At 39.9% G+C, this 23,350-nt stretch overlaps 2 protein-coding genes across 9 annotated transcripts; both read left to right on the top strand.

Moving 5' to 3' along the window:
• The first annotated feature begins 15 nt into the window (after positions 1-15).
• Positions 16-1,889, top strand: LOC108604330 (programmed cell death protein 10). Its single transcript, XM_017993756.1, has 6 exons — positions 16-107; positions 200-363; positions 476-653; positions 713-845; positions 908-1,072; positions 1,574-1,889. The coding sequence occupies exons 2-6, from the start codon at positions 292-294 to the stop codon at positions 1,656-1,658; spliced, it is 633 nt and encodes a 210-aa protein (XP_017849245.1). The 5' UTR covers positions 16-107; positions 200-291; the 3' UTR covers positions 1,659-1,889.
• Positions 1,890-2,813: 924 nt separating this feature from the next.
• LOC108603684 (RIMS-binding protein 2) lies at positions 2,814-23,001 on the top strand. Of its 8 annotated transcripts, none has more exons than XM_017992703.1 (19): positions 2,814-2,950; positions 7,455-7,623; positions 7,713-7,811; positions 7,893-8,180; positions 9,193-9,313; positions 9,374-9,777; positions 11,321-11,831; positions 11,893-12,004; positions 12,060-12,205; positions 12,267-12,467; positions 12,684-12,868; positions 12,930-13,602; positions 13,672-13,925; positions 14,800-14,880; positions 15,817-16,287; positions 16,809-17,114; positions 17,175-17,463; positions 19,885-19,952; positions 22,160-23,001. In XM_017992703.1, the coding sequence occupies exons 2-19, from the start codon at positions 7,480-7,482 to the stop codon at positions 22,901-22,903; spliced, it is 5,097 nt and encodes a 1,698-aa protein (XP_017848192.1). In that variant the 5' UTR covers positions 2,814-2,950; positions 7,455-7,479; the 3' UTR covers positions 22,904-23,001. The 8 variants fall into 8 exon arrangements, with proteins under 8 accessions (XP_017848192.1, XP_017848188.1, XP_017848183.1 ...); XM_017992699.1 differs by having other exon boundaries at positions 12,678-12,868; XM_017992694.1 differs by having other exon boundaries at positions 11,875-12,004; positions 12,678-12,868; positions 17,163-17,463.
• Positions 23,002-23,350: the final 349 nt, after the last annotated feature.

Below are 23,350 nucleotides of genomic sequence, written 5' to 3'. Positions count from 1 at the left end.
TCACAAGATCAGAAAACGTAAAGTTTTATTGCTATAGCACTTTTTGCATACGTGACCTTTCTGTCGCGATATATATTGTTCGTGGAGGTACTTCCGATAGGTAACGAGTAAGTAAAATATCGCTCAACTCTATGGCAACACTGTGTCCATTTTGTTGTGAGTTATTGTTAATTTCTTAATTTAATTTGTATAAATCAAGTAAACGCACTAAAATTACGGGCAACGGGTAGGATGCAACAATTGCTGTAAAAGGCATAATCCCATAAAGAATACGCACACGACACAACGAAAATGACAATGGGCGAACGTGAGCCAACTTCGTCTCTCGTTCTGCCCATTATACTGAGGCCTATTTTCACACAGGTAAGTCGTTGGCCAAGACGCTGAACGAATGTCAGCGGGGGCGGGGCATGAAGCATATCTCTGGCTGTCCCAGTTTTAATAAAAATGTTGCGTAAACATATATTGTTTACAGCTCGAGCGACGCGATGTTGGCGCGGCACAGTCATTGCGCTCAGCCATACTAAAATCGGAGCAGAACAATCCGGGCTTCTGCTATGACCTCGTTGCGTCGATCGTGCGACGCGCCGATCTTAATGTCAACCTTAATGAGGCCGTCTTGCGTTTGCAGGGCAACATCACGGAAGCAGATCGTAAGTTAAAGCTTATACCTGTTAAGTGTTTATAATCATTACGTTTACTTTTTGCGCAGTTAATGAATATCGCTTGACACGTACTGAGGAGCCGTTCCAAGAACTAAATCGCAAGTCGGTGGCACTGAAAGTCATACTCAGTCGCATACCGGATGAAATTAACGATCGCAAGACTTTCCTTGAGACCATCAAGTAAGTTGTCCTTTGGAAATTTTTGTCTGAGCAACTAACTGAATTGATTGACCTTTTATCAGGGAAATTGCCAGCGCCATAAAGAAACTGCTCGATGTGGTCAACGAAATTGGTTCGTTTATTCCGGGCGTCTCGGGCAAGCAGGCTGTGGAGCAGCGAAAGAAGGAGTTTGTCAAATATTCTAAGAAGTTCAGTACAACGCTGAAGGAATACTTCAAGGAAGGACAGTAAGTCACTCAAACATTTTCTTAAAATAGTATTAAAGCCAGAGCGTGCGAAATTCCAGCTATCTAAACTCTTATCGTCTAAACGCGTATGATGTCATCGCATTGGCGTGCCGATGACTGCGTTGCCTTAAGTTTATTAGTTAACGGGTTTTTTAGTCGTTGCACACGTTTTGCAATTCAAATTACATTTTTGTTGTAGTTCAGTGATTGAATTTTGCTGAATGAACTGATTATATCTATTTGGACATTAAAACACAAAATTTCAAAACTAACGAACAAATTGAACTATTGTGAACAGTACTATTCAACTCTATTTTAAATCAACTACGCATTGCGACGATTGGGTGAAGGGTCTATCCTTGGTAATTGCAAATTGCTATCGATTAGGCTTAATTGAACCAATTAGTTCAATTGCATGAGTCCTTTCTCTATACTATATTACCTGACTTTGACTTTGATGGACTAATTGAAATTGTCATTATCTTTTTTGTCTATTTTCAGGCCTAATGCAGTATTCATAAGTGCACTTTTTTTAATAAGGCAAACGAATCAAATAATGCTGACAGTTAAGAGTAAATGCGAGTAGAAAATTAAATGTTTTGATTAATGCAAAACTTAGTGGCATTTTAATTTTATGTTTAACTAACAGTTTATTCAACACAATAAAAAAAAATGATAACAAATACAAATAAGCGAGGAACACAATTGGTAATGAAAAGCACATCAGAAGCCGAGCGCTGCAAATACAAAATCTGTTTTATTATAAACTGTAACGATAAATAGTTCTATCACGCATACATATATAAATATATATTTAAATATTTGTAATCACTACTAAAAATACAAAATGCAAGAGCTGAACAAAGCTATAATTACACACACACAAGCACACAGATAATCAAATGATTTATTTTCCTATTCTGTCAATTGTGTATGATTTGTATTTGTTTACAATTTATTGTAAATAATTCAAGCGTTTTCTGTTAAACACCATACTATTTGATTTGGATTAATTTAGAAAGAACAAAAACATAAATTTAATGTTAATAAAAAATACAAAAAACAAAAACTACAAAATGTACTATGGATGAGAAGCTAAACCATAAAATTGAATTTTTAACTGTTTTTAATTGTTAGAGTTTGAAATTTCAAAACTATACACTTAATATGTTCGACTTGAAGCGAAGGAAATAAGAAAACAAAACTGAAAGACAGTAGATCGTAAACATTGCTAGTAAACATAATAAAAAAAAATTATTTTATTTTTAATAAATGTTATATGAGAAAAAAAAAACACAAAAAAGCAAAGCCAAAAAAAATTTAATTGTAGTTATAGAAAAATAAATAAAAACGACAAATAAATGTATTTAAATGCCAAATTAGAATTTCCCCTTTCGCTACGATCCGCTGCAGCGCACTGTTAAGGCCATGTTAAAATTAACAGCATGTTAGCATTTGCAACCCCAAAGGAGAGAGGCACATCTCGGAGAATATTGCCCAGTTTTTCAGTGTCATTTGACAGAAAAATCGATTCGTTTTCACACTGGGCCATACTGGGCAGGCAGTTGGATAGAAATCAGAGTACAAACCAGCCGAGCAGCGCGACCCACTTTCGGTTTTTTCGCATTTAAGTCCAACTGCTTGACAAAACTAAAGTTACAAATACATTTTTTTCTAAACCTAGTATTTAGTTAAAAATATAATAAATAAATAAAACAAAGCGCGTTGTATATTATGTAAATTTTAAAAGTACGTTAACTAGTGTTAACTCTATGCATTTATGTAAATTCTTTAACGCTAACGTGGAAGTTGTTGTGGAAAAAGGCGACCTGAAAATTTAGCAGCACCTGTGAAAAATCAAGAAGCAGCAGCAAAAAGGTTCGCTTAATGTTCCCCATTTACGCTTAAATGTTATAAACAAAATATATATAATACCTATATGTAAAACAAAAAGTTATACAAGCAAATAACGAGAATACAGGACGGTTTGCTGAAAAACGAAGGCGCGCTCACGAAAAAAAAAAAAATTTCGCTGTACACCAAATGGGAAAAATTGTTTTTCCTACAACGCGCAGCTCGTTTACTGGGGCATGTAAATGCTTATATATAAATCAAAATATATGCCATAAAATGAAGTAAAAATAAAACAAATATAATGTAAGCGCGTGTGCGATTAAAATTACTGTTTTAACAGTCAAGTGCAAAAAAAAAAAAAAAAGCTAAAGAGGCAAATTGTGAAAAGTAAAAGTGTAAGCGATTGCAACTGACACTTCGGCAGTGCCATATCGATGAAACGATAAATGAAATAAAAAAAAAACCCAACGTAAAATTACAAACACACGCATACATATACAGTTACAGTTACAACTAGAGCCCGCCTTTAGGCAATGCCAATACAAGTGCAAAATGCTTATTAGCTCCAAGCGTACTAATATTAAATGATATGCATAAATACATATATATATAACTATAGGTTAACATATAAACTGCATTTGTGCAAAGCAGCGCGCGCGCACATACTTTTCTATACGCATATGTATGTGTGTGTGAGTGTGTTGGAACTGGAGCAACGCAGCATTTTGGGGGTCTGAGCAGCACAATGATAGTGAGTGTGTGTGTTTGTATGTGTGCGTGTGTGAGTTTCATATTCATAGCCGCAGTAACCATGATAGCAGCGCCAGCAGAAGATAAATGAAAAAAAAGAGCCCACGTTTTGCTTACGGGGGCGGTTTTAACACTTGGCCACAGCAGTAGAAGCAACAGCAACAACAACAACAGCAGCAACCAAAGCAGCAGCAGCACTAACACTGTAAACGTGGGAGGCATACAAGTTATTTGCTGCTGCTGCTGCGTGCGTAACAGCCAAAGCCTCCTACTCACACACACACACATACACACACAAAGCAGAGAGTGAGTGTGTAAGCGAGAGCGAATGTGTGTGTGTGTGTGATTAAACGAGCGGTTGGAGCAGGTGTTTGTTTGTCATGCGGTTGTCTTGTGTCACTCGCAGTTAGCGCACAAAGTGTGTGTGTGTGTGTGTGCGTTTCTTTGTATGCGTGTGTGTAAACAGTAATGACAACAACAGCGCTGTCAACTGTGCCCATCTGCTGTAACAACTATTTTTGGATATATCATTTTTTCACTTCCTGCTCATTTTTTTTTTTGCAACTGTATGTATTTATATATTTTTACTTGGCTGCCAAATGCAACGACACAAAGTCACGCATTGATAACAAATTTTGTTTGTTTCTAATTTTTTTTGCTTATTGATTGACGCTCAAATTAATGGTTCAGCATACGCAATTTTGACATATGGCAATCAGTCAATATCTCATGAACATCAGACTCAATAATCAAGTAACTTTTTATACAGTAGCTTGACTACTCTGAGCGTAGCGCATCCCAGCCACAGCTTTGTATTTGTGTGTGTGTGTTGGCTTGTGGTTTGCTATAAATAGGCAAAAATAGTTTTTGTATAAGTTTTTTTTAGTATGGTTTCATTTCCTTCGTTTTTTGTGTGCCTTTTTTAGAAATGGGGTCAAACTAACTTGAGGATAGTGAACTTTTCAATTTAGCTGACGAAAAAGTAATTACACACGTAGTAAACGGAAATGCTTTCAAGAGTTATTTAATCAATGATGCTTGAGTAATTAGTGTTAATTGCGAGTAATTGTTTCACTAAATGGCACAATTGAAGTGCATTTCACTTGCCCCATAAAGTATGCTATGAAATTGTTATCAGCACTTAGCAGCTGCAAAAATGTAATTTGAAGTCAACTTGGGCAGGCACTACAACTCTCATGTCATATGCAAATTAATTGCGTTTTTTCGCTAGTTTTTTGACAAAACTTTGGCGTTGTAAGTTGCATTGCCACTTGCCAGTTGCAGAGCTTGTTAGTTTACTTCAATGTTGCAAGTTGACGCGCCAAAAACCAAAGAAAACTTTTTAAATTACTTTCTAGTTGGCGCAAGGCAAAGTTTAATGACCCAGTATCCTCGGCCATTGCCAGTGCTGTGTCGAGTGTCTGTCTGTGCGTTTGTGTGTGGGCATTCATCAAAATTGCGCATACGACATGTATGCGACATACACATTCATTACAATTAAAAAAACACACACACTGACTGACTGACTGGTAAATGTTACATTTAATTTACTCTAATGGCCACAATGCTAACCAAAAATTAGGTTAATAGACTACAAAGAAGTGCCAGGCCGCAACCTACATTCAATGTGAATTGAACAAACAAGGAATAGAGAGCGTAAACGAGCGAGAGAGCGTAAGAGCGACTGCAAAATTGTTTGGCTAATCTGCACTTTGGGAAACTCATTAAAATTTTAAGCTGCTGGCGATGCTGTTGACCGAAGCTTTAATTGTGCATTTAACAGTTTTCAATTGCAAAACAATTACAAAAATGTATAGCGTGCGAAAAGCCACACACGCGTTTTGAAATTAAATGCAGCGAGCGACCTTAACTCCCACACACATACACACACATGTTTGAAACGCGAGATTTAACGCCTACCTCATAATTACATTTGTACTACATACATTATAGCATGGCATGTGAATCAAACATTGCGGTTCACATTTGTGAGCTATGCCAAAAAGCAAAAAAAAAACCAGAGCACGCGCTGCTGTTAAGTCGCTGTTAACAGCACATAGAGAGCGCATGCGCTAGCGCTGTTAAACTACAGGAGCAGTAGGGAAATTTACTCAGGCGACAGTCGAAAAGAGAGAGAGCGAGCGCGCGGGCTTACGCTCACGCTAACTGTAACTGACGCGCAAGCAGCAGCAGCAGCAGAGAGTTAATGCAGTTGTCTTGCTCGCACATTCAAATTGCTGTGCATACATTTGCAGTAAGAGGGCAAAGCAATAAACGGACATTGTTGCTGTTGTACGCGCTCTGCAGTTGTAATTCTCAGAGCGCAATGCATAACAGCAACTAGTGGCCGTAATGAGAAGCAGCTCCCAATCGCTGTCGCTGTCGCAGTCGCAGTGGCATTTGCTGTTGCTGTAGCTACTTCGCCTTCGCATTTCTTCGCGCTGCGTTGACCTGCACAGACGTTTAATTTTCAATTGCTGCAGTTAAATATAAAAATTTACATATAAACTTGCAGTTGGTTAAAAGTTAAGTGCAAAGCAAAAGGTGATTTTAATTAAACAACTAAATTGACTTAAAAGCTCATATAAAACAAAAAGTTATGTGTTCACGCATATAAGCAAAACTTTTAATTTAATAGTCTGTGCTATAAACGCGCCTGAGCTGCAGTTTGATGGCCAGTGCTTTGCACAGAAGGGCATCAAGTAAATATTAATGCCCTCCCGCTGGACACTGACATCAACGCCCACAATGTGGGCGTGCACCGCAGCAGCAGCAGCAGCAGGATGAAAACTGTCATTGCTTTTTAAATGTCAGCAAGCTCATACGAAAATGCGGCGAGCTTGTATGTGTACTTATGTGTGTGTGCGTGTGTGTGTGTGTGGGCTTGCTGGCCTTTACATGCCTTTTGCGTATATCAATAGCACTGGCACTTTGTAAAGTTGCAGCAAATTGAATTTTCGCAGCGATTTCATCAAAGTATTAAAAAGGCAAAAAGCCTTTTGGACTACAAGCAATTAACAAGCGTATAACATGCAGGCTTAACTAAGGCTTGACAGCAATAAGCAGTGGCTATAGTTGGCCAATACACACACACACACACACAGGCTTGTGTGTCTGTCTAGACAAACTGGCGCTGATTTGCAATACTCTCGAATCGAATTGAGTCCATACAACTTTGTTTTAATATGCAGCTTGGCTATAAATATAATTGCAGCAATAGTTTAAATAATAAATACATATAATCAACAGCTGAAGTATACTTTGTAATAGTTTAAACATAACGTAACTGTAGTGTATTTAGCTTGCAACCTTGTGAAAATTACTATGCGTATGAGTAATGCAATGTGCAATGTGTCTGCCTGTGTTGGGGGTGTGTGTGTTAGCCATGGCAGACAGTGAAATCAATTGCTTGGGCATGGCACAAGTGAAAGTGTCTGCATATTAAAGCAAGTACACAACATTTGCATTAGTAGCCGTAGCAGTAGCAGTAGCAGTAACTGGCGACGTGACGTATGCGTGATATTGTAAATGAACAACACTTTGGCACTTTATTGTGTTTTCGGCCTCTAAATGCGGTCACAGTTGTAATTAACCCAAAAGTTCAAAGTTCAAAGTGCACACACATGCTGCCAACGAAGTTGCAAGCGCCCAGCCAAGAAAACCAGTTGACCCATTTCAGCGTATAAATAAATAAATAAAAAGCAGCCGCACGTTGTGTGCAGAGCGCCTTAGGGCGTGATTTATAAGCAGAGTGCTTGATATTGTTTTCTGATTGCAGCAGTCGTCAGTGGGGCAGCCGCAGCATGCCGTACGAATCGATGCACCATCATCAGTCGGCGGCCGCTGCCGTTGCCGCCGGCGTAGCGCCAAATAGTATGCTGGACTCGCTGAGTTTGCAGCTACGCGATGCGGAAATGCGACGCACAGAAATCGAGCGAGCGCATCAGGTGAGCCCTTGCCCTTGTCCCCACCCTAAACACTTTAACTGTTGGCAATTAACGTTCCGTTGCGTTTCATTTTATGCGCCGCCATGCAGGAAACTCTGGCACAAATACGCAATTTAAGCCAAAGTGCGCGTCCCGACACCGAGGCCGTCGAGAATCTGCAGTCGCGCGCCCGTGAGCTGGAAAAAAAGGTGCGCATAACTGAGCAGAACACAACGCTCAACTCAACTCAACTCAACTCAATTAAGTGCTAATTGCATTTCGGTTTACAGGTGGCGCTGGAGAATGTGCACTGCGAGGAGCTGCAAATTGAGCTAACCGCTGCGCTTAAGGCCAAAGCAAATCGCTCAGCTGGCAGTAATATGGGCCATATTCCTAATGCGACATCAGCAATATCTTCAGCATCAGCAGCATCAGCGGCCTCGGCAGCGGCATTGGCTGCCAGCATGGGCGCCAGCATACCAACCTCGGCGAGCAGCTCCACCGTAACATGGGCACCGACAATCAGTCAGCAGGACCAAGGCACTGAGATTGATATCATTATGGCCAAGATTGAACAGGTAAGTGCGACAAAGTGAGCGTGAGAGTGAGAGTGTGTGCCTATGATGATTTTAATTTGATACAACAACAACCTACAACAATAACAACTAAGTGGAGAACTCATTATCTGTTGACTGCTCTTCGCCTAGCGCTTGCTCGATAAAGTTGCTTACGTCCAGCTCGCTGACCGACATGTTTAGCGCCAACTGCGACTCACAGCCCGAAGATAGGCAGGTCATGAAGCTATCAATGCTGGTCAAGCTGCAAGAGTCCGACTCCTCGGACAGCACATCACCAGCCTCGATTTGTGTGCCCGACTCGCTTTGCGGCGGCAATCCTTGATGAAATACACTCTTGCCATCGCCAATGCCAATTTGCAGCTGCTGGCGCAGCTTGGCATTCGCCTCACTCAGCTGCTTGATAATGCGCTGATTCTCACCGCTGCTCTGCTCCTCCAGACTCAAGCTCAACATCATGGCATCGGCCATTTCATCCATGCGCAACTCCAGACTCTTCACAATGCCATGCAAGCCATTGATATACTTGTCCCGCAAGCAGCGACTCTGATGCAGTATGTCTGTCTCGCAATGCTCTTTGTACTTTTTGCGTATCTGCTCCACGCCCGCCTTGTACTCGTTCACCGTATCCTTGAGTTCCACATTCTCGAGCAGCATCTGCAAACGCTCCTCGTCATCGCAGTACTTGACCAGATTCTTTAGCAGCTGATCGTCGCGTGTGCCGCAAGAGTCAATAATCTGCTGGTCAATGGTCTGGCTGACATCGATGAGATGCGACGACTTGGTTAGCATTTCGCTCAGATTGCCCGAGAGCTTCTGTGCTCTGATTATCAAACAGTTTAAAGCGTGTTCCATTTTGGTCATAAGCATAAACGTTAAATTTTGTACTTTTCCCTGGCTGACTTCAACCAAATTTGCTGCCAATGACAGTTGGCATGGGCGTCGAGTCGAGTTGTCAATATAAAAGTCAAAGACTGCTGAGTTATCGATTAATTCCCATTTAATTTGCTTGCAGGATAATCGCGTCTTAGCCGAGTTGGAGCAGCCGCGCACCTCGGCCAGCGCCAGCATGTCCCAATTGCCGCACAGTTCCATGATGAGCCAGAATAGCGAATTTAGAAGCATATCAAAGAGCGGTAAGCAATCAATTTCAAACTGCTTGATAAGCAATGCCTACAAAACTGTTTTGCTTACAGAACTTGAGGACGAACTGAATCGTTATAAGCGAGCCGTGCTAGGTGGAGCCTCTGGCGGCGGCGTCTCGGCTCTGTCGTCCGGCTACTCAAGCCTGCCGCACTCATTGGCCTCCACACTGGCCAATGGTGCCAGCAACAGCTTGAGCGGCACCAGCGTTTGCTCCCAGAGCGCTGCAGCGGCTGCTCATGCCGCTGCCATTGCTGGCGCTGGTGGTGGCGGTCTCTCATCCATATCAACGCTGATGCCCAACTCAATCAGCGGCATATCCTCCAGTCTGAGCAGTCATGCCATACAATCACTGAACGCCGCGGGCTATGGAGGCGGCGGCGGCGGCATGGGTCAGAGCTCCGTTGAGAAGCTGCTGAGTGGAACAAGTGGAATGTCTGGCATTCCACCATTGCCGGTAAATATGCACACGATGAAGGCTATGCCAACGGCATTAAGTCAGGTAAACAAATATTTTCAATTGCAATGAACTACATACCAGCAACAATCAATCAATCAATCAATTTACAATTAACTATTAATAATTAGCAATTAGCAAACCAAAACGCTTGAGCTTCTTGAGCTAAATTGCAAAGCAAATTACATAAAATTTGAGAGCCTTGGCATATGAAATGGCTTGTTTGGCATCCACCTTGGTGATCGTCATGCTTTTTATGCAAAAACAAAAAACCAAAAACTAGCAAATATTAAACTTGTTAACTTGTTCATTTCGTTGATCATCCATCAAGTGCTCGCGTTATAGCAACAAGAAGCTGGCACGAAGTAAATGCAGTGTAAATCACATATTTATTTATAAACTAATGTGCTTTGTTGTAGTTTCATTATTGAAAATAATTACATCACACATTACATCACAGACATAGTTACATACATGCATACATACATATACAAGTTACTAACCAAGTTGAAACTAAATGTTAATCAATTATAGTAAATATCATATTCATTTCATACTTATGCTGCACGTTTTTTGTAAACATTAATAATTACTTATCTGAATAATAGAGCTGTCAAGCTATTGATTGAGTCATTGATTATATGGAACACACTTAATAATATTGTACAAAAACGTTGCGCCTACAAGTGTTTAATATTTTCAATAGCAGCAGCAATAGCTTGACAGCTTTATAAATATATTGTACACCTACTGTAAATAATTATTATATATAATTAGTTTTCTTCACTCACTCATACTGACATGCATACATATATATAAAACTCATATACATACTAAGTATAGTATTAAAATAAACCCAAAAGTTTTCTAGTTTCAAGACTCGAAGCTTGCCGTTTTCGCTGTTTCTCTGTCACAAACAATAAATAAAAAAGATCGAAAGTACTTACTTCTTATCAGTGGCTATGATAACAGCCGCTTCAGTTCATAAAGCATGTGGTTTCAAGCAGCTTTTGTCGTCGCCTTCACCTTCACCACCAATAACATGTTTAGTGATCTATTCATTTTTACTATATATATATACTATATATGTTCATTGTTCATAGCGCTGTAAAAAGAATTACTAGCTGGCCTTTTAACCGACTTCTTGACTTCTTGACCAATAAACGTGTACTCTGTGATCTTTTTTCCCCCATTTTATGTGCTCTCTCTGCTCTCTTTCTTTCTCTTTGTTCTCTTCTCTCTTTGTATAATGAACTGTACTATAACTTAAATACGCAAACTTGCGGCTTAACTCTATTAATATAAATATATTTATATATGTGTGTGTGCGTGTTTTTCTGTCTGTGTGTGTATGTGTGCCTAATCCACAACTATTTGTATGTACAACTAACCTTACCTAACTACCAAAAAAAAAACAATAACAACAACAATACACAAATTGAAACAACAACACCAATTATATGATCATTATATTGGAATAATGCACTTGAAATTGAAAATTTGAAACGAGTAGCGTGGAACAATACAACTGTACAATTTACAGAGCACAACCATGCCGCTCCTGTCACTGAACTCGCATAACTTGCCGCCTGGCGGCTCCACTAGCTACTCGGCCTTGGGTCTGAGTGGCGGCGGCGGCGTTGGCGTCGGCTCCTCGCTGGGCCATCCCACCATGGGCAATATGAATATGCTGGATACGAGCGCGTTGCTGGGTCTGGGACCAGCTGGCGCTGGCATTACGGGCGCCACTTCGCTGTATGGCTTGAGCGCAGGCGCTGCTGGCGCTTTGGGTAGTTCGTATGGGCCGCCGTTTATGGATGCTGCCTCGAGTGCTTCGTATCCGTTTACATCCGCTGCGCTGCGTCAGGCGTCGAAGATGAAGATGCTGGACGAGATTGATATACCACTGGCACGTTACGGCAATCGCAGCTCGCCCTGCTCACCCATTCCGATGCAGCACAGCAGCTGGGGTCTGGACGAGTTCACCGATGGCCTTGGCGCTGCCATGATGCACAATCGCAGCGGCTTAGCGCTGGGCGCACTCGAATTGGATAGTAAGCAGTGTTGGGGTAAAGAACTTTTGCATAATTTTCAAAGATTTTGTGGCACTTGCAGCACGCAATCATGGCCTGAATGGCGCCAGCGAACCGCAGGTGGACATGTTGGATATACCAGGCAAAGGACGCTGCTGCGTGTTCATAGCACGTTTTCCCTACGATCCGCCAGAGTAAGTACCATTAATATATACTAAATGAATGCAAAATATATTGTTTTGCTTGCAGAGAGGCTGAGGGTGAGCTGTCGCTGTGTGCCGGCGACTATTTGCTGGTGTGGACCAGCGGCGAGCCACAGGGTGGCTATCTGGATGCGGAGCTACTGGACGGGCGACGCGGCCTGGTGCCCGCTTCCTTTGTGCAGCGACTTGTGGGTAAGTACACTTTAGCATAGCATACATTTGAGCGCTTGTGCTAATTTGTTTGCTTTTGCAGGCGATGATCTGCTGGAATTCCATCAAGCGGTGCTTTCGACCTTGCGGGACGCCGAAGATGGTTCCATGCAGTGCGACACAACGTCGCTGCCTTCCTTGCCGCCGCACAACCCATTGCTCACACACACGCACGAGGATCTGGCACGTTTGAGTGAGACGCACACCGATCTGGAGCACGATCAGGATGATATTAGCGACAATGGTAACTAGCACATAAGCAGCCATATATTTGTATATTGAATTGTTTAATATTTTGATTTTTGTGGCCATATTACAAATGCATGACAAACAAATGGCAAACGTGAGCATGAGTTGAGATTCTAAGTAGTTAATGCACTGCAACTAGAGCTAGAGTTAGAGCACGCCTCGCTATATATTACTTATACTAACTAATGCTTTGCTTGTTGCTTAGTTCCAGCTCCTAAGCACTTGACGCTGGAACGTCAGCTGAACAAGAGCGTGCTCATTGGCTGGTCACCGCCAGAGCCCGTGGGCTATAATCTCATCGACAGCTATCATGTCTATGTGGATGGCGTGCTCAAGGTCACTGTGAAGGCCAACGAACGCACACGCGCTCTGATCGAGGGCGTCGACTCCACGCGGGTAAGCAGAGCAATCAAATCCAAGCATCCAAGCTCACTAATCTCTCGTTTTCTCTTTTTAGCCGCATCGCATTAGCGTGCGCAGCGTTACACAGACTCGTCAGACTTCTAGGGACGCCGCCTGCACCATGATCATCGGGCGAGACACCTCGCATTTGGGGCCCTCAGCGGTGCGCGCCTCGCACATAACGTGTTCCTCGGCGGTCATCTCATGGCTGCCGGCCAACTCCAACCACCAGCATGTGGTGTGTGTGAATAATGTGGAGGTGCGCACCGTCAAGCCGGGCATGTATAGGCATACGATTACAGGTCTCGCGCCCAGCACTCAATATCGGGTGACTGTGCGCGCCAAGCATTTGCGCGCGGTCGGCCAGCATACGCCGCAGACGCCGGGCAGGCCGGGGCAGGAGGAGGCGCCTGGCGCTTATGCCGATTTCCGCACACTGACCAAGGGTCTGCCCGATCCGCCGCAGGAGATCCAGCTTGAGGCTGGCCCTCAAGATGGTACCATTCTGGTGACATGGCAGCCGGTTAACAGACCCACCGCAACGGGGCCTGTAACCGGCTATGCTGTGTACGCCGATGGTAAAAAGGTAACCGACATTAATTCGCCCACCGGCGATCATGCACTCATCGACATTGGCAAGCTGGGCGTCTTCAATCCTCGCGCCGTCACCATACGCACCAAATCACGCGATTCACAGTCGGCGGACAGCGCGCCCATATTGATACCAAGTGAGTAGCAATTAATCAATAAGCAAATCAACAACAAGACTCGACATTTATCAATTTCTGCTTGAGCAGACACCGTGCGCAATGCTGTCGCTCGCCGGGGACCAAATCAGATGGTGGGCATGGGTCAGCAAATGCAGCAGCAGGGACCGCACGGCATGCCCAACAACCAGCAGCAGCAAATGCAAATGCAGGGCATGCAGGGCCAGCAGCATGGGCAGCATATGATGGGACAAGATCAATCGCAATACGATCCCAATCAAATGCAACAGCAGCAGGGCATGCAGCCGGGCCAACAGCCCGGTCCCAACCAGCCAGGACATCAGGTTAGTGTGTTTAGTGCATTTGCCAGGCATCCTCTAACAGTTGTTGCCGTTGCCGAGCCTTAACAGAATGTAAATATCTACTGCGTTCCATTGCCTTTTGTGTTTGTTTGTTTATGTTTTCCAATTGGCCTAAGTTTTCGAAATTATATAACACACTATTATATATATACATATACCATTATGATTTGTATATATGTATAGCAATCGCACCATCTACGATGGAATGGCAAAACCCAAACTACTACTTATCATTTCTTAACATTAAACAAAACTAACCTTTTATCTGTTCCAAACTCTACAAAGTTTCTTTTATGAATTGCCGCTCTATAAAAACTCCTCTCTACTTTCTTTTGCAAAGTAAACACATTATATACATACACTAAATATATTATATACAATCGCACAAAGAAATTCACACACAAAATTAATGAAAAAAATAAGAACTGCCAGAGTTACGATTATATAACTATAAGAACCCAAAAGCAATTGATATGAGCCCTGAAACCCAAAATAAAAAAAATGAAGATGCAATTATGATAATTAAACTAGTTTGTATGTATGTAAAGTTATTCTTTGTTTACTATTCAAATGTATGCAAATTTTTGCTTGTCTTTTATTTACTTAAACTTAAAATAATTATACTTATACTTAGCATGTACTAAATTACGTTAGAGACTTAATGCAAAATGAGATGAAAATGCAAATGATTTGAGTTAATGAGATTAATTGAATTTAAGTATAACGGCTAACTAAGGATAACTACTACCGAACAATTTTAAACAAAACAAGTTACATATTCATTTTCATTATATGAAACCAATACTGAAATACCAAATGCAAAACAAACAACGATTTGAAACTGAAACTGATACAGGCCGACGGAAGCTCTGGTTTGTTAGGTGGCCTGCTCGGAGGCCTCTTCTCGAAACCCACACAGACTCAAGTGCAGCAGAATGTAAGTGATACTCAACAACATCTCTCACCTACGCATTCGTATACTACACACATACAACTAAACACTAACACACACACACACCACACACACACTTAAACGTTTAAGTTAAGTGCCTAGAATTATAAACACACGTGTTCGTTTAAGCTTACTTATATACATTTGAATTATAACTTATATATAAAAGTAGTTTATGCGCTCTCTTAACGTTAGCCTGACATATAATGCTTAAGTATAAAGCTTCTTTAGTTCAACTTTAGTTGCAGCGCTTCAATTTATTTATTTTTAATAATTATATCGTATCTTAAGTATGTACTTTGCTATACAATTAAGTAAAGGGGTATCGTAACATTGCGTATACGTCGAGTCGATTGCATGTTGTTTTAGGCAAAGTGAAGCAAACGCTAGTTTAGGTTTAGTAAGCAAAATGACAAACTCAAATTCAAACCACGATAACTGTGAATATGTATATGCCTCTATGTAAGTATAATAACTAATAATAATAATACTAGTGTATAAAAGCAGTTCATGTTAGCGGCCATGTACAAACATACATACATACATACGTACATACACATATACAAGTATAAACTAGCGCTTATCCAAAATACTATACATATACTCCAAATACTTAGCTTCGTACTTGCCTTTGACCTATCAGCCATAGTCTTTTGATTTCCAACAGCTACTTTCTATTTAGCTCCTTTACATAACTCGTACTCGTATTTTTAACACACACACATATATATATACATATAATTGCATATATACTATATTAACGCTCTATAGACAATGTGAATGAAAAACTTGCGTACAAATTAAGCAAATTGCGCCACTGTCAAAGTATGAAAAGCTAACAAAATTTTAACTTAAATTCATTTAAATTAATTCAAATTCCTGCGCGTGCGTGCGATCGTTCGTCCTTCAACTCATAATCAGGGCTATAATCAGCCGGGCGCCACGCAGCGTGGCATGGTGCCGGGTCGACCACCCGTGCCGGGACAGCAACAGCAGCAACAACAGCAGCCGTATGGAGCGCAGGGTCCACGTTTTCGAGGTCCAGTGCCAGCCCAAATGCAGGGCCAGATGCAAGGACAAATGCAGGGACAAGTGCAAGGACAAATGCAGGGTCAAATGCCGGGACCACGCGGCCAACTGCAGCAGCAGCAACAACAACAGCAGCAGATGCAGCAGCAGCAACAGGGTCACATGTTGCCCGGTCAACAGCAGCAGCAAGGTCAAATGACACAGCAGCAGCAACAGCAACAACAGCAGCAACAGCAACAACAAGGCGCACAGAAGAAGCCACGTTACTTTGTGGCCATGTTTGACTATGATCCATCCACAATGAGTCCCAATCCGGATGGCTGCGATGAAGAGCTGCCGTTCCAAGAGGGTGATACGATCAAGGTAAGCGCATCCAAACACACTTAACAGAAAACCAACACAGAAACCACCCAGAAAAACGAAAAGCGACAAACACTTTGCAGCGACAGCAGTTGGTGAAATGTTATAAAACGAACGGTAAACAGTTACTTAGCTAATCAGAAACAGTTAAACAGATTGGATGCAATTTGAACGATGCCAAAGTTACAAATTGGCTGCGCTTTGCCGCTAAATCAAGTGCATGTTTTTCCTTCGCCAAACCAACCAACCAACCACCCACCACCCTCTCGATCTCGATCTCTAATCAGTCAGTTAAGAACGTTACATAACCAAACTATATACCTAACCACTTAAGTAGAAGTTGTGCTCTCTATCTTTCTCTAACTCTAACCTACTCTCTAGTTTCATAAACTTAAGTTAGTGTATGCACTCTACTCTACAAAAATTAAACACACACACACACACAACTAGTCGCATACACTTACATTTGCACTACAGTGCGTATACTTGTTGCTCACTTTTTGTTTGCATCTCAAACACTTTAGGTGTTTGGTGATAAGGATGCGGATGGCTTTTACTGGGGCGAGCTGCGCGGACGTCGCGGCTACGTGCCACACAATATGGTCAGCGAGGTGGAGGACACCGCCGCACAGATTACAGGCGGCGGTCAGATGGGCGCACAGACCGGCGGCACAGCTCAAGTGATGCCCGGTCAGGGTGCTCCGCAGCAGAGCATGCGCAATGTAAGTCGCGATCGCTGGGGCGACATCTATGCCAACATGCCGGTGAAGCGCATGATAGCGCTCTACGACTACGATCCGCAGGAGCTTAGTCCCAATGTGGACGCCGAGGTAAGCAGCTCGTGTGGCTCGACTAGGCTGATACTATTACTTATGTAGCTGGCATTGCAGCAAGTGGAGTTGTGCTTTAAGACGGGCGAGATCATACTCGTTTATGGTGATATGGATGAAGATGGTTTCTACATGGGCGAGCTGGATGGCGTGCGTGGGTTGGTGCCATCCAATTTCCTTGCCGATGCGCCCGATCAGTATAACAATCAGGCAGCCGGCGGCGTTGCTGGTCGTGGTGGCGCCACCCAGCGGGGCAGGGGTCAGGGACCTGGCGCTCGAGGACCTCCGCCGCCGCCAAGGGATAATATGATGCCTGGCGGGGCTGGGCAACGTGGTGCTGTCGGCAAAAGTAAGTAGGCTATGTGAAGATTAAAGCGCTCAAGACTTTTATAATTTTTCTTGCATATTTTTCTGTTGTTTATTATTTTTATTATTTGTTTACACTTTTGATTTGTTTACATAAGTACTTATATATATATAATAAACTAAACTACTTGAACGTCAAACAATTTCAGGTTTTTACTCTTTTCATTTACTTATCATTTGATTTAAACTCTCAATTTAATTGCAATTCTCAAAGCAAATCTCAACAAATACATTCTAACATTATATAAGCTATTAAGGGTTTTTCAGACTATACATAAGCAAAAAAAAGGTTGATTTATATACATATATACTATATATAGCAAATCTTATATACGTAAACCTTGTGTTGGTATTTTTTTCAACAAAAAACAAACCGTTATAATAATAGTTCTTGGAATTACATGAGAACAATACAAATAGCAATCACAAAGAAACGAAAATCTTTCACTCTCTCTATTTCGCTCTAACTACTCTTGCTATCTTGCTCTTTCGCAAAATTTCCAAATATAACAGTTTTATTACAGTTACAGACAAACAACTCTTATACTGTTTTTTCAAAACGCCGCTAATTTCAAATAATTTCTTTACAACTCCGCAGATATTTTTGTAAATTTTTCTATAATACTTATATACTTCAAAATTTCATTTCAATAGTTTTAACCTTGTATAAAATTGTATAATTTTCGCACCAATTTTTTACAAATAATCAGTTTTTTTTTTTTGTAAACAAAACAAATTTATATACAAAACATATATATATATAACATAGTTGTTGTTCTTGTTGTTGTATACACATATATTAATTTATATTTAAATCTTAATTTATTAACTTAATTTTATTTAATGCTCTGCTCACATTATGCGTGTCTTTTGTCTCATGTCCTTGTGTCTCTTGTCTTGCGTAATTTTCCCATAGCCTTGATAAACTAATTACTAGTTGGTCTCTTGCATGCTAAGCCTAACTAACTAAAACTAACTTCCAATTCATTTAATGTTTAGTTCTTTGTATGATTTGTGTGTTTATTTATTTTGTGTTTAATTTGCATAAAAACGAAATAGTTTCTTGCACATGATTGTCGAATGAACTATAACTCCCTAGTTGTCTCTCACCTATGAAATACCCATGTACAATAGCAGGGGATTTGTGAAAATTTATATATTCTCTGACCAAGAATGTTGTATATAAAAAATAAATGTTAACGAACCAAAATTCCCTAAACTATATGTCTTTGTGCATAAAAAGGTCTTCCTATAAACAATTTGCTGCTGATCTCAATACCATTTATTTATATTGTTTAGTATTGTTTTGTTAATTTTTTAGTACGTTGCTTATTATAAATGTTTTTTCAACTTTCCTACCTGTTTTTGAATGTTGCTCTCTCTCTCTCTCTCTTGCTCTCGCTCTATCATTATTCTATGGTTTGTTTGCTAGTTAGCCCAGTTAAATATGTTAATTAATTTTGTTAATGTTAATTTAGATATATATGACAACAAAAACAACAACATCGCAAGGGCTTTAAGCACATACAAAAATATATATATTTACTTATATATACGAGCAATAATATCTTGTAATTTATGTAAATCTTCCATATGTAAAATACTACTATAAAGATTTTTAAAATAATATTTCCCAATATGCATATCTAAATACTAAACTGGCCTTAAAGTGTGCCTCAGCAAAGTTTTACTATTCATAACTATATCTATCCTATATAAAAAACAAAAATAATATCAAAAGCAATAATTAGGTTTACTTTTTGCTTAAGACCAGCAATCAAACGCAAAAGGTAATATAAACTAATCACAATTGAAATACTATATACTTATGTATTTAAATAACTATTTAAAACAAATATTCAATTTAGCATACAAAATTTACAACTCTCTCTTGCCAGTGCTCGTTTGCCTAGCGATCAATTGAACTTTTAACGTTTTCTATTGTGTTGCTCACAAAACGTTTTTTCACAACAATTACAACAATTTTTATAAATACCATGCCCCCCTCTTGAATATGTTTGCTTTCATTTCTTATGGGTTAATATCAATTTTCAATTGCTTCCTTTGAGTTTTATATTCTTTTTTGTATTTAAACAGCGGTGGCTTATGTCAAGACTCAAATGTGAAACAAATAACTTTTACAGGCAGCTGTAACTTCAACTCTCTCTTCCTCTCGCGCTAGCCCTCTTTTCTCTCTCCTTTTTGTGAGAACTTTGAGACAAAATTCAATTAAGAATTCAAAAGTTTGGTTTGAATTTATTACAATTTGGTTTTTGTGTTTTTTTATCATTTTGGTTATTAAAGTTTTTGAGTTTACTTACTACTACAACTACTTTCAAAATAATTTTTTGTAATGGTCTGCTGTGGTAAATGTGAAGTCTTTATGTTATATTCGTTGCTATAGATGCTCGCCCTGCTTCCCCTACACTGTTAGACAACACGGGCCACCCTGCCCCCGATCACCAAACGCAGGTAAATACTCTTTCTCTTTTTGTTTTCGTTTTGTTTTCTGTTTTGAAATAAATACTAAAGAAAAACAAAAAAAAAGGAATTTAAAAAAGCAAAGAAAATGAGAAATTTATAAATATACTATACTATATAAAAAAAAAATACGCTATAACAACAGCTACAAAAATACTTTTACTACTATTATTATTGTTATTACTAATACTACTACAATAACAACTACTACTACAGCTAAAACTAAACTGCTATCTCTGTCACTCATTTGGTTTCGGTTCTATATAACTCAAATATACTACAAAACATACAACTGTGATATATACACACATATACATAGCTGATTCGCTACTGTTCCAATATTAGTGCAGTCATCAACTGTATAAATATGCTTCATAAACTGCTCTCCCCTTTGTCTTCATTATCATTATCATTGTATAATCATAACTCATGCCAATATATATGCTACACACACAAGTGTATATGTCGTATGCTCTCTGATCTCCATTAAAACGCTTACAGTACCAGAACGAAACTAATATGTATAGCTAGCAACATGTTTATAGAACCGCTACAACAGCAACTTACTTGCATACCAAACTGTATAAAAGCAAAACTAAAGCAAAACCTTTGAAATAACCTCATATCTCAACCTGCATAGTTTGCACTGTGTGTAGAGTGTATAACATACATACAAACATATATACATATACATAGACAAATAGCGTTATAGAACGTTGTGTATAATTATAATCTGTAAATTGCATTTGCATTGCGGCCAAAACAAACTCAATGCATGCAGCGAGCTGTAGGCTTGCAACTTAACAGCGCGCTGTTGAGACTTAACAGCGCTGATCGGCTTAGCCGCTGTTAAGCTGCGGCTCGCTCTCAGTTGTTTGCATTGAGTTGAAAAGCTTATAAATGAGACAATAGCAGCAACAACAACAACAGTTCCTACAGCACATATCATTCACATTCGATTAAGCATTTCATTTATTTATGTTTACTTACTTTATTGTTTATAAATTTCAATCTTAAACTGCTGTCTTTTATGTTTTAAGCTTTATTTACCAATACCAAAAACAATGAAAAAAACAGCTGCTAAACTAATAAAATAAACAACAATTACACATTACTAAAAAATATATGTATACTTTGTTATAATTTTAAGCTATTCATTTCGTATATATTTATTGCGTATACGCTACTTAATAATATATTTATTGATATAACTATTACTACTATATGGAATATATTGGATGTAATGTGTACAAATTTCTATGTGGTTCACTGTATGTGTATTATTAATAAAAACATTGTTTTTCATTTATTATTTCTTACTAAATTATTTATGTCATTCATTTATAGTCCTATAAATATATTTTGTAGACCCTTTCAATCTGTTGCTTTAACCTAAAAAAAAACATTTGCAGACAATTTTTGAAATTTTGCGTTAGGCTGTCATTTTGCAGATACAAACACACACAATACTTAGTGTATAACCCTAGTGCTTACATAAAATATAATATATATTAAGTTATTTTTTGTGGTTTTTTGATTTGTGTTTCATTTTGTTTAGTTTCAATTGCAAGTTGTATGCGAGTTGTTTTCAGTGTAGATCTTGGAGGCATAATATTTTCAGTTGAAATCGGCTATGAAACGTTGCTAGTTCTACATAAAATTCAAATGCTCTAGCTTATTAACTAGAGTGTTGTTGATTGACTCGAGCTTGCCAATTTCCGCTGAAAATAAACTTGAAGCGTCCAACCATGTGAGCCATTAGGGTCATTTGAGGTATTCTTACATTAAGCACATAAACATATACCTACATACTCGTATATGCGATTACAATTAGTTGTAGTACTTACTTATACTTAGTAGTTGCAATTAACTAAAACTAACCAAAAACAAATAAAAAAAAAACAAAAACTTGTAGGCGCGCTTTAACTTTAATCTTAAAAACCAAGCAAATAAGTTTCCATGCGAACCACTCAAAGATTCAAACATTCAATTTACTTATACCATAACTATCTATAACATAAATTACCAATTATTTCAAAAGATTAGTTGCATTTGTTTTTGAACATTAACTCTACCCATACAATTGGTATCAATTGACTAACTCTTGGCAACACTTGTTGTTGTTTTGTTTTTCTTTTTTATTTTTTGTGTGTTTTTGCCTTGTCCAATGCGCAATGAACCGCGCAAACAAATTGCAGATGATCGGCCGCGTTGGTAATATGGGCCAGCAGCAGCAGCTACAACAACAACAACAGCAGTACGGTCAGCAACAGACGCAAATGGGACAGCAGCAACAGAACAACATGGGTATGGGACAACAAGGAATGATGGGCATGGGTCAGCAGTCAATGGGCGGCATGATGGGACAAACACCGCAGCAGCAGCAACAACAACAGCAGCAAATGGGCATGGGTGGAATGGGACAAATGGGACAGATGGGACAAATGGGTATGGGTCAGCAGCAGCAAGTGCCTGTGACGACGCAGGCGCCAACGGGCGGCCTCTTTTCCGGCGCGACTAGCCTGCTCTCTGGTGCTACTTCGGCTGCCACCGGTGGTCTATTTGGGTCGAAGCAACCGCCCAAGACGGATCCAATGCAACCACCCGGTGGTGTGCAGCCAACGCAGCAACAAGCAAACGCCTATGGTGCCCCGCAGATGCAACAGACCGGCATGCAACAGCCGGGCATGCAACAGCCTGGCATGCAACAGCCAGGCATGCAACAGCAACAACAACAACCAGGCATGCAACAGCCCGGCATGCAACAGCCTGGCATGCAGCAACAACAACAAGTGCCACCGCAAGCTCAGCCACCGCCACAGGGGCCGGGCGCCGGTCTGCTGGGAGGTCTTAAGGGCATTGCAGCAGCGGCGCCCGGCGGCGATGTTCTATCGAAAGGCAAAGATCTATTTGGCAAATTTGGGTTTGGCTTTGGCAAATAACCCCGGTCATTCCATAGGGTCCTGTTATATTATGCGTAGATTAGAACTATTATTATGATTATGATTACGGTTATGATTATGATTATGATTATTGCTATTGACTACGATAATTAAGCAACACACACACAGATACACAAATACACATATACATACATATACTATATAGAAATGATAAACTCCACTCTCCAGTCAACTGTGGTTTAATGTGAATGATCTTGTCATGTTTATATATTGTATGCAACTAATAGAATAATCTAATAATATTTTTTATTAATAAAATTGATAGAAATATTGATGAAATTGACACACAGACACACACACCACTCAAGATACAAAACTACATAACTTTGTTGTAAACTTTCTTAAATCTCAGCTGAATAAGCAATTGTTTAACACAAACAACTAAATGTTAAAAGCAATAGCTAAACAAATGTGTAAAAATGCGAA

This window comes from Drosophila busckii, chromosome 3R (assembly GCF_011750605.1).
Source record: "Drosophila busckii strain San Diego stock center, stock number 13000-0081.31 chromosome 3R, ASM1175060v1, whole genome shotgun sequence".
Taxonomy (NCBI): Eukaryota; Metazoa; Arthropoda; class Insecta; order Diptera; family Drosophilidae; genus Drosophila; species Drosophila busckii.
Note: the sequence above shows the minus strand (reverse complement) of the source record. Positions and strands in the feature narration are given on the sequence as shown.

Coding starts and splice junctions, on each gene's coding strand:
- LOC108604330 (XM_017993756.1), top strand. CDS start 292: ATGACAATGGGCGAACGTGAGCCAACTTCGTCTCTCGTTCTGCCCATT. Junction 364..475: donor TGAGGCCTATTTTCACACAG/GTAAGTCGTTGG, acceptor TATTGTTTACAG/CTCGAGCGACGCGATGTTGG. Junction 654..712: donor CAACATCACGGAAGCAGATC/GTAAGTTAAAGC, acceptor CTTTTTGCGCAG/TTAATGAATATCGCTTGACA.
- LOC108603684 (XM_017992692.1), top strand. CDS start 7,480: ATGCCGTACGAATCGATGCACCATCATCAGTCGGCGGCCGCTGCCGTT. Junction 12,869..12,929: donor AGGGCGTCGACTCCACGCGG/GTAAGCAGAGCA, acceptor TTCTCTTTTTAG/CCGCATCGCATTAGCGTGCG. Junction 17,464..19,884: donor ACGTGGTGCTGTCGGCAAAA/GTAAGTAGGCTA, acceptor TCGTTGCTATAG/ATGCTCGCCCTGCTTCCCCT.